The sequence below is a fragment of the Podarcis tiliguerta genome, assembly GCF_965153285.1.
Source record: "Podarcis tiliguerta genome assembly, chromosome: 2".
Lineage (NCBI taxonomy): Eukaryota > Metazoa > Chordata > Lepidosauria > Squamata > Lacertidae > Podarcis > Podarcis tiliguerta.
Window position 1 is genome coordinate 14,155,967 of NC_139535.1, and position 11,572 is coordinate 14,167,538.

The following is an 11,572-nucleotide window of genomic DNA, read 5'->3' on the forward strand; positions in this document are numbered from 1 at the left end:
GGCGACCTGGAAAGGAAGGGCAATGAAAGCGTTAAGAGGGAGGACGTTAAGAGCCCTCTTGGAAATAAAACAGGGCTGTCGTGAAGAAGAAGGAGAAGACGTTCTCTGCTCCTGCAGAGGGCAAGACTAGATCGAAGGAACTTACGCTACAGGAAGGTAGGTCAGAGATGGGTAGAGGGTAGTTTGGGGTCTCCTGCTAGATCTCTGGGTGATCTGAGGTAGACTGGTGAAGGTTTCCAACTCCTAACTGTTTAACAACAATTTAAGGACAAGATACAGTGGTACCTCGGATTAAGAACTTAATTCGTTCCAGAGGTCCGTTCTTAACCTGAAACTGTTGTTAACCTGAGGTACCACTTTAGCTAATGGGGCCTCCCGCTGCTACTGCACCACCACCACATGATTTCTGTTCTCATCCTGAAGCAAAGTTCTTAACCTGAGGTACTATTTCTGGGTTAGCGGAGTCTGTAACCTGAAGCGTATGTAACCTGAAGTGTTTGTGACCCAAGGTACCACTGTGCTGTTGAGATGGGGGGGGGGGGAGCTGAGGGAGGGGATAACTGGGGGGGGGGGAGAGAGAGAGAGAAAGAACTCTGAGTTCAGCTCAATGCTGTCACGTCAAACCAAATGCCTGAAATCAAAATTATTTTGCTTGAGGCTTCAGTTGGAAGAACTCATAGTTCTAGCAGAAAACAAGGCCAGTACGGTGGTACCTCGGGTTACAGACGCTTCAGGTTACAGACTCCGCTGACCCAGAAATAGTACCTCGGGTTAAGAACTTTGCTTCAGGGTGAGAACAGAAATCACGCGGAGGCAGCAGGAGGCCCCATTAGCTAAAGTGGTTTTAGGTTAAGAACGGACCTCCAGAACGAATTAAGTTCTTAACACGAGGTACCACTGTATATACAAACCTAATTCCTGCCCACCTGAAGTGATGCAATATGCAAACAAGAATTCATCGGTCTACTTACTTAGGGCAAATATACAAATGCCACAGATGGCTAGAACAAAAGACAGCTCTTTCCTCAGGGTTTCCAACCTCCAATATGTTTGTCCACAGAGTTAAGTATAAAAGGCCTTACAAGTTTTGAAGTATTTTTTTTTTTTAATTTCACCACCATATGGAGGAGAGGAGTTTAACTCGGCAAGAGCCCTGGTCCCCAATTCGCCTTCAAACCCTTTCTATGTCATGGGAACCCTGTCTTTCAGCAATTTCATCCCTGTTGTAAACTGTTATAATTACTATTGCTATTCCCCAGTCCCCACCCTGAGAACTCATAGCTGCCTCTCTCAGCTCTCCCTCAGGCACTGGGGTGGGGGAACAGGTTCAAACGGCAGTTGGGTGAAAAAGCCATGTGCAATTTGAAGCATAGGCATGTATATAGTTTTATTTTAAACTATTTCGACGTCACAGACTCCGAGGACTTGGAACCATGACATGTCAAAAATCCAAATGAATTAACTCGCGTAAGTACAAAAGCACCACCTTCTGCTGGCGTGAGGCAAAGGATGTTAAATCTGCATCCCGCCAGCTCAATACAGCGGTACCTCGGGTTAAGTACTTAATTCGTTCCGGAGGTCCGTTCTTAACCTGAAACTGTTCTTAACCTGAGGTACCACTTTAGCTAATGGGGCCTCCTGCTGCCACTGTGCGATTTCTGTTCTCATCCTGAAGCAAAGTTCTTAACCTGAGGTAATATTTCTGGGTTAGTGGAGTCTGTAACCTGAAGCATATGTAACCCGAGGTACCATTGTCCGAACAATCAAACAACAGACCTTGGAGTTTACATCCTAATACAACAAGTTATCTGCATGTGAACTGGGGCGGAGGGAAAGATGAGAAAAAGAACTAACTGTTTAAATCTGGACTTTGGGCTCAGGTTTTTATTTAATAAGCAGAGAGTGGGAGAGAGAAAGAGACCGGCTGATTGACGAAATTAAAACTAAAGTGAGGGGCAGGTAGTAAACTGTACGCTGGGAAGGGATAGTGACCTAGGAAGCTGCCTTATATTCAGCCAGGCCATCCGGTTCATGTAGCTCTAGTACTGAAATGAGGTTAAATTTTAATGTTGTATTTTAATCTTGTTTTTTAAGCTGTATTTCAATCAATTGTTTTTCTATTTGGTGTTAGCCGCCCTGAGCCCGGTCTTGGCTGGGGAGGGCGGGGTATAAATGAAATTTATTATTATTTATTATTATTACTGCCTTGCACTGACTCTGGAAGAGGGCAGGGAAGTGACTGGCGGCGGGGTCTTGGCAGCAGCCGGCAGCTTTGGATCGCGGGGGGAAATCCAAGAGCAATTTTCTGGGTTCTTTGGGAGGAAACCAGAAACTGCAGTAAACTTGGGAACAGGAGTCGAAACTCCCGGGTTCTGCGGGAGACAAATGGGGCGCTAGAGGGGGGTGGGTGGGAAGGGGTTGGACTGAGAATCTGCAATAAGTCTCTCTCCGGCAATGAATGAAATGCTTGGAGGGTCTTTTTCTCGGGGTGGGGGGGGGAACCCCCTCTGGCAGGACTCCTGGGTTCAGGGGAAGGGAGGGGGCGGGGTCCTCCTCTTACCTGCAAGTCCAGCCGGTTGCAGCTTCTCCCCCCACGTGCTACTTTCCCATTGCGGAAGGACCCCGCCTATAGCCGTCTGCTGCAACGCCTGCGTCACCGCCACGAATTTGCAGCGCATGACACTTGTAGAGTTGGATGCAGGAATATATGCTTAGAAGACATCTGAAGGCAGCCCTGTTTAGGGAAGTTTTTAATGTGTGGTATTTTTAATCTTTGCTGGAAGCTGCCCAGAGTGGCTGGGGAAAGCCAGCCAGATGGGTGGGGTACCAATAAAATAATAATAATAATAATAATAATAATAATAATAATAATAATAATAATATTTTCAAATCCCAACTGATGGCTTCTTTCCTTTATTTCTTTTAAGAAAATGAGGAGGAGCGTTATGCACCTCTGCCCCCTTCCAGTTGTTAGGATCTGAGGGTCTAGACTCGGGTCTCCCTTGCCTAGTTCAGCACTTTGACCCCTGCATATTGCCCTGCAAGAAATATTCTGAAATCCCTATAAGAATGCTATCGATTGATTCTTTTGTTCGTTTCATAAAAATTCCCGCACTTTATAATGCATGCAAAAAGAAATACTAAAACACATTAAAGCTACCTCAACCATTAAGCATCTGGGTAGGCTCCTAAAACAGGAATATTTTCAGCTGGTGTAGAAAGGAGTGTGGCGAAGGCGTACCTGCTTGGTCTCAAGGCGCAGGGAGTTCCACAGGTGCTTCCACAGGAAATGATGGCGTTCCTCATACGAAGGATTAACATTCTATGTCCTTTTAAATGTCTTTGTGGGGTGTGAGGGTGGGAGATGGTTATGGGCTTGATTTGTTCTTTATATTATGTCCTTTGTGGTCGTATTCTGTATTTTTATGCTGTTATCTCCACCCCCACCCCCACCTCCGAGATCTTCAGATGGAGGGTGATATACCCTTCTGAGTAAATAAGTAAATGAATCAATGAATGTGGAAAGGGCATGGCGCAGTAGTGGTGCCACTACCATTATTGTTGTTGTTGTTTAGTCGTGTCCGACTCTTCGTGACCCCATGGACCAGAGCACGCCAGGCACTCCTGTCTTCCACTGCCTACCACACTTTGGTCAAACTCATGCTGGTAACTTCGAGAACACTGTCCAACCATCTCGTCCTCTGTCGTCCCCTTCTCCTTGTGCCCTCCATCTTTCCCAACATCAGGGTCTTTTCCAGGGAGTCTTCTCTTCCCATGAGGTGGCCAAAGTCGTGGAGCCTCAGCTTCAGGCTCTGTCATTCCAGTGAGCACTCAGGGCTGATTTCCTTCAGAATGGAGAGGTTTGATCTTCTTGCAGTCCATGGGACTCTCAAGAGTCTCCTCCAGCACCATAATTCAAAAGCATCAATTCTTCGGCGATCAGCCTTCTTTATGGTCCAGCTCTCACTTCCATACATCACTATTGGGAAAACCATAGCTTTAACTATACGGACCTTTGTTGGGAAGGTGATGTCTCTACTTTTTAAGATGTTGTCTAGATTTGTCACTGCTTTTCTCCCAAGAAGCAGGCGTCTTTTAATTTTGTGGCTGCTGTCACCATTAGGCCAGCATAAAAGTCACAGAATAGTGTGCAAGTTTTTTTCAGTTTTCCAGAACTCTTCGTCAAGCTAAATGATTTGGTGGGGGTGGTGGAGGGGAATAGGGGGGCGGGGAGTCATGGAAGGGAAAATGTTGAGTGTTGAGTCTTAATTTGTGGGGTGTTTTGAGGGGGCAGCAGAGGAGGGCTTTGTTAGGCTGGGCAGGGTGATGATCCTGGGCATGGTCCACGCAGAAGCTAAACTACAAGGAGTTAAGGCGAGATACTCCTTTTGTTTATTTAATTTTGCTTTATTAGTTCCAACAACAAAAAAACCAATCAACAAAAAACACACTTTAATACATCAAAATATAATAATTTCCTAATACATATATATTCCTAATGAAAGCTGTTACAAGACTTCTGCTTTAAAGCATTGCTCGCCAGATGCAGCTGTGTGGACGACACACGGAGATACAGGGGACTATTTTCCCCTATAGTTTTTAGCATTTAAACTATTGTATGTTTTTAATGCAGGGTTGCCAGTTTATTGCTTTATCTTTTTTGTAAACCGCGGTGTGGGTTGCTGCTTTGTTTCTTTGCTTAAGCGGTGCATAAATGTTATGGAGGAAATAAATAAATAGACATCCTGTATTGCAACCGGCTTGCATCATACTTATTTTTACACAGGCATTTCCGTCGCCAGCCCTCAGTGGAAAAGGACCCTAAAGTCAGACTTCCGCCTCCCGATTCTTATAGAGCAACACGCTCACAACAGCCCGGTGGAAGGCGCTGTGTAGAGTGACACACAGCGCGCACTTCCGGTAGAGCCGCCCTCCCCTTGTTAACGAGGATAGTGGGAAACAGGACCGGAAGTACCTATTAAGGATAGCTGGTGACGTTTCGGCTGAGAAAGGGCGCCGTGAACGTAGAACTAGAAAAATGCAGAGCAGTACACGGGGGTAGGCAGTTAGGCTGCATCTGGCCCAGCGTCGCCTTAGGTTAGAGGCTGCAGTTTTCCCAAGTCGAGCGGTGGAGCGCCCTCTCCTGGCTGGAGGGCCGCTAGTGCCGCTCGGATGCCCCGGGAACGCGGGCTGCAAGGCAGCCGACGGCTGAGAAGTACGTCGCCTCCGCCTTTCCCCTTGTTTCCAGCTGCCTCCCCTTGCAGCTTGGTCCCCCTTTTAGCCCCGGGAATGGCGACCCTGCAGCGCCCACCCCACCCCTCCCAAGGATGCTGCTGGTTCCCGCCAGCCCCGGCCAAGGATGCAACTTGGCGTCTAGCAAACACCTGGAGGGAGACCACGAACCCGCCATCCTCCCCACCTTGCCGGGTGGTCCTTCCTGAGGGTCGGGCGGACAAAAGCCCTCGTCCCCAAGCAGCCCCGGTGGCGCAGCAGCAGGAGGAGGAGGCATCTGAAAAGTCACTTGCTGGCCCGCCCGCCGGCCGTGGGAAAATTTCCGCCACCGTGGGAAAATGGGCTTTGAATTTCCCACGCGCACTGGATGATGGATCTTTACAGCTTGGGGTTTTTTTTGGCGGGGGGGGGATCTGGCGGATTAAATCGAGGCGGGCAGAAAACCGGGTCTGGGGTAGCGCAAGATGAGCAGAAAGCAGGGAAGCCTTCTGCCTTTCAGGTGGTTTTGGGAGCCCGTGTCCTTGGTCAAACGTCCTGGTCCTAGACTATAGCAAGGCTTTGGGACAGGAGGCAGGGGCAGCCTGCGAAAGGTTCACACACACCCCGTAGGGTAAGACCTGTAGTCTTGCTCAACGCAATGAATGGCTTTATCACTTCTGGTGTGACCATCTCCACTCCTGAGTTTCTCAAACTCGGGCCTCCAAGTTTTTGGACTACAACTCCCATTATCTCTGACCCCAACCACTGGTCCTGCTAGCTAGAGATGTTGTAGTCCAACAGCAGCTGGGGACCCAAGTTTGGGAAACAATGTCCAAAGCCTTGACCCTGAGACTGGGAATCATCCCTGCAACTCCAATGCTTGGCATGACATAAGCAATGAAACCCGTGTGTCTTCCCTCAAAGGGCAGAGTTGGGTTGACTGCAAATTCCAGCGGCCTACCAAGGCTCCTCAACATGTGTGGACCCTAGCCAAAAAACAAGGCGCTTTTTCTGGTTTTCGTTTTGCTGGGCACACCTCTTTTGCTGAATTTATGCTGCTCCTTTTTGAACTGTTTTATTATTGCATTAATTTTATCTGTTTTCATAATTGTATATACCGTATTTTTTGCTCTATAAGACTCACTTTTTCCCTCCTAAAAAGTAAGGGGAAATGTGTGTGCGTCTTATGGAGCGAATGCAGGCTGCACAGCTATCACAGAAGCCAGAACAGCAAGAGGGATTGCTGCTTTCACTGCGCGGCGATCCCTCTTGCTGTTCTGGCTTCCGAGATTCAGAATATTTTTTTCTTGTTTTCCTCCTCCAAAAACTAGGTGCATCTTGTGATCTGGTGCGTCTTATAGAGTGAAAAATACGGTACATAGTCTGTTGCTCTAGCCCACTTGTGGGGACTTGTGGTGAAGCATGGGCAATAAGTTTCATAAATATATGTAATCTAATTTTAGGCAACTGTCTCATCTCTCCCTCAGGGAACAGCCCCTCTCCTCAGCCTAGGAATATTGCATTCCACCTGTGACGATTCATAAGGGTGAGAAACCCACCCATCATCTCATCAAGCCTGTGCATCTTAACTAGGAGCGCCAGTTAAACTCCCCACCTCCACCCTTTGGAGGGACTAAATGGCTGCTGAAAAGGGAGGTGCGTCAGGGCTGGCTCTGCCGCTCCAAGCAATGATTGAGCAAGGATTGAAAACGGAGGAACCAGAGCTTGCAGACCCTGGGCCAAGGAACAGTGCAGAAAACAGCCCTTGTGCCATCCCTGTGGGGAGTTGTGGGGATCTCAAGGAAATAACCATTTTGGATGAGATGAAGCAGGAACCTCCTAAGCAGCTGCAGAAGCGCTGGGAGGCTCAGCTGCAGGAATTTATCGAAAGGGTCGAGTTGCCCTGTTCAGAATGGAGGCGCCCACAATTGCCGGGGGCCGCACCAGCCAATACTGAGGCTCTTCTGTCCACCTCTGAAGGAGCAGCCCACGCCACTGAGGAGCCTGGAGCTGCGGGGGTGCTATCCCAGTTCCTGCCACGCCTTGGCAAAGACGCCAAATGGCCAGATGAAGCCGAGGCAAATGGCATGAGGGTGAAAGAGGAAGACTTGGAGGAGGGGGGCTCCGCCATCTTGGACACAGAGGCGAAGCGACAACGCTTCAGGCGGTTCGACTATCGGGAGGCCGATGGCCCCCGAGAGGCATGCGGGCAGCTCTGGCAGCTTTGCCACCAGTGGCTGGAGCCAGAAAGGCACACAAAGGAGCAGATCCTGGAGCTGGTGATTCTAGAGCAGTTTCTGTCTATCCTGCCCCAAGAACTCCAGAAGTGGGTGTGGGATAGTTCGCCACAAACCTGTTCCCAGGCCGTGTCCCTGGCAGAGGATTTCCTGAGGCGGCAGCAGGACGTTCAGGTGAGAGAGCCAGATACTGGTTATTGAGGGGGAAGGTGTGGGAGCAAAATCCCAGCTCAGCTTTGGACTTGATCCCCATGTCGTCTTCAGCTGGCTCTCCTTGGCTTTCTCAGGGACCAGGGCCATTCAAGGTGGCAGCTGTACATTGCGCAGAGGCAGAGAGTGACGGTCCATCGGGTACCTGGCAGAAACCACCCTGCAGAGAACTCGGCCAGAAGGTTGATGGTGATGCCAGCTCCCCAGGTGAGGAATTATTGTGCCTGGGTCAGCGGCAGTGGCGTAGCGTGGGTTGTCAGCACCCGGGGCAAAGCAAGTAATTTGCACCCCCTAACCCGTGGGTTTTAGCACTGATTTTAGCACTGCGAGTGCGAGCGTGCCCCCCCCATATGTTGCGCCCGGTGCGGCCGGCCCCCCCTGCACCCCCACGCTACGCCACTGGTCAGCGGATTATCGCGAGTTCTCGAAACGAGCTACAGTTTAGGTTGTCGTTCAGTTCTCGGTGTCTCTGATTCCTGGCCGCTCTTTTAAATCTGTGCGGCTTGAGCGAAAGTGGCACGAGCTTCCTCGCAATGTTTTCAACCAAGGCGTTTTAAAACAATATGGAAACCGCCATTCCGAAAGTGTTTTTGGCGACGTATTTGTACGTCTGATTCCAGGCGGTGAGCAGAAAAAACAGGGCATCTAATGACACACACGGGAAGTAGTGGAAGTGATAAAGTGCAAGCAAAAAGCGAGGACCTCTAAACCAGGCATTACATTTGGCCCTTGAGCACAAATTGTTGGTGTTTTTAGTGCTCTGGGGGCTCCCTTCTCTGGTAATTCACCTTCCCCTTCCTCCAGATTAGCCCCCCCCCCCACCTGCAGAAAGAGAGAAGACTTATGCATGCACACATAGTCCGCTTTTTCAAGGGATTATGGGTAAAAGCTGGTCCAGGGGGTTGTATCCAATGCTACTTCTACACCGAGTAGACCAATTGAAATTAATACACATCACCGACTTAGGCAGCAAGCCGGTGGACATATGACCAAGGAGGAGAATTCAAGTTGGAAGGAAGATTACTTTGAAAAGGGTCTCCCCCATGAAAGCTGTGCAGTTGTTTTCTTTCATTGTAGTGCAGGAGCAAATAATAATAATGTCACGCGTCAGAGAATCCGACCCCCCCATGGTGGGTTGCCAGGAATGGATAAGAAAAGGAAGTACAGTGCTACCTCGGGTTACATACGCTTCAGGTTACATACGCTTCAGGTTACAGACTCCGCTAACCCAGAAATAGTGCTACAGGTTAAGTACGGACCTCCGGAACAAATTAAGTACTTAACCAGAGTTACCACTGTAAGGTAAAAGTAAAGGACGCCTGACCGTTAAGTCCAGTCGCAGACAACTCCGGGGTTGCAGCACTCATCTCGCTTTACAGGCCGAGGGAGCCGGAGTTTGTCCACAGACAGATTTTCTGAGTCATGTGGCCAGCATGACTAAGCTGCTTCTGGCGCAACCAAACACCAAAACCAGAGCAGTGCAGGGAAACGCCGTTTACCTTCCCACCAGAGCGGTACCTATTTATCTACTTTGACGTGCTTTCGAACTGCTAGGTTGACAGGAGCTGGGACCGAGCAATGGGAGCTCACCCCATCACAGGGATTAGAACCGCCGACCTTCTGATTGGCAAGCCCAAGAGGCTGAGTGGTTTAGACCACAGCGCCACTTGCGTCCTTGTAGGAAAATGAAACTTTTCGCCAAGGCATTTTATTCAATATTCACAGAGAGAGGCTTAGAAATGCAGCCTCTCAAAATAATGGTGTTGCTCCGAGTGAAACCCCAGCCCCTCTGTCCCTCCCACTTCCTCATGAGTCATCACTACAGGTGCTGAAAAGTGCCTTTTGCCTTTGAGCTCTCTGCTCTCCTACTTTCAGTGCCCGCCAGGTTCTGAGAGAAGAGGGGTCTGGCATGCTTTCTAAAGACACTAAGTCCGTCTTCTTCCTCCTTCTCCTCCTCCTCTCCCATTATTTCCCAGCTTTCCCCCTCATCTTCTCTGAGCTGTGACTTCCCTCAAACCCCTGTTGTAATTCTGAACAGTCTTCTTTTTCTCTGGAAGAGTCAGGCTGGGGAGAACGATCTCCACCCCTCTTCCTCTGCCCAGTCCCTGACAAACAATAACCCTCACGTTACAAACTCTCTCCCAATTCTAGGAGAAGATAGGAAGCGTCACGCAGAGGAGCAAAACCAGACAGAGCACCCTGAGGATAAAGAACCACGTCGCAAGTTGCCAGGAAGAGGCCAAAGAAATGTTTCCTGCGGCCTCGACCAGGAAGCAACATTTGCGCAAGGGCAAGAAAGCTGCTCGGAGGAGGCAGAGGGCCGTCGGCTTCATGGCGGACACCCAGAGCATGAAATCTCCCTGCCAGAAGGGAAGCGGTGCGCGTGCTCTTTCTGCGGGAAAAGCTTCAGCCAGAGGTCAACTCTCACCATCCACGAAAGAACCCACACAGGGGAGAAGCCCTTCGAGTGCCCAGCTTGTGGGAAAGGCTTCAGCCACCGCTCAAACCTCATCGCCCACAGAACGGTCCACACGGGAGGCAGGCCGTACGGGTGCCCCGACTGCGGTGACGCCTTCCACCACAGGTCGCACCTCATCGCGCACAGGAGGACCCACACGGGCGAGAGGCCCCACAAGTGCTCTGACTGCGGGAAGAGCTTCGGCCAGAGGTCGACGCTCACGGTGCACGAGCGGACGCACACGGGCGAGAAGCCGTACCGGTGCGCCGACTGCGGGAAAAGCTTCAGCCAGAGGTCCATCCTGATCGCGCACGCCAGGACCCACACGGGCGAGAGGCCCTTCAAGTGCTCCGATTGCGGGAAGGGCTTCAAGCAGGTCTCGGCGCTGACGGCGCATGCCCGCAGCCACACCGGGGAGAGGCCGTACCACTGCCCGGACTGCGGGAAAAGCTTCGCGCGCAGCTCGCTGCTCGCCAAGCACAGGAGGACTCATACGGGAGAAAAGCCCTACGCCTGCGCGCACTGCGGGAAAAGCTTCCGTCAGCGGTCGCAGCTGGTTAGCCATGAGAGGACCCATGCCAGCGCTTAGAGCACGGAGGATGCGTGAGCACATTGGGGGAACCCGGAAAAGGAGGGCTGGCCAGCATTTTGAGCAAAAAACCAAGCCTAGAGTACGGGCGGTGGGACTGGGGGGGACCTTTTACCCTCCATGTGAGAGGAAGGAGCCAGCAATAAATCACACTGAGCAACTGGGAGTTAACCCTTCATTAGCAAAAACAGGAAATGTCAGGCCTCATGAGTACAACTCATCTCCAGCAGGTTTTGCTCCAAGTATTTGCAGAGACTGAAGGTCCCTGTCAGATGTCTGTTGCGCTTGCTCGAGAGTAACCAGGCAGGACTCCAACCTGTCTTTTACAGAGTTTATTTTGGTGTGGGTTAAACCACAGAGCCTTGGGCTTGCCGATCAGAAGGTTGGCGGTTTGTATCCCCGCGACAGGGTGAGCTCTTGTTGCTCAGTCCCTGCTCCTGCCAACCTAGCAGTTCGAAAGCACACTAGTGCGAGAAGTGAGGTTACAGGGAACCAGGCAGTGGGCCTCCTCGGTAGTGGCACCCACCCTGTGGAACACCCTCCCACCAGATGTCAGAGAAAAACAACCACCAGATTTTTAGAAGACATCTGAAGGCAGTCCTTTTTAGGGAAGCTTTTAATGTTTGATGCATTACTGTATTTTAATATTTTGTTGAAAACCACCCAGAGTGGCTGGCGAAGCCCAGCCAGATGGGCGGGGTATAAATGAATTATTAATTATTTTTATTTATTTATTATTATTATTATTATTAATAATATTATTATTATGGAAAATTGAGTGCATGGTCTTATTGTGTGTCATTCATACAGAACCATGGTTGTGGTATATTCTCAAAGTCCTAGAGCGAGCCCATAACAGCCACAATC

The 11,572-nt window shown here is 50.1% G+C and overlaps 1 protein-coding gene across 1 annotated transcript; it reads left to right on the plus strand.

Moving 5' to 3' along the window:
* Positions 1-5,130: 5,130 nt before the first annotated feature.
* LOC310670365 (uncharacterized protein) lies at positions 5,131-10,866 on the plus strand. Its single transcript, XM_083425597.1, has 4 exons — positions 5,131-5,215; positions 6,699-7,622; positions 7,736-7,865; positions 9,810-10,866. The coding sequence occupies exons 2-4, from the start codon at positions 6,849-6,851 to the stop codon at positions 10,703-10,705; spliced, it is 1,800 nt and encodes a 599-aa protein (XP_083281723.1). The 5' UTR covers positions 5,131-5,215; positions 6,699-6,848; the 3' UTR covers positions 10,706-10,866.
* The last annotated feature ends 706 nt before the right edge of the window (positions 10,867-11,572 follow it).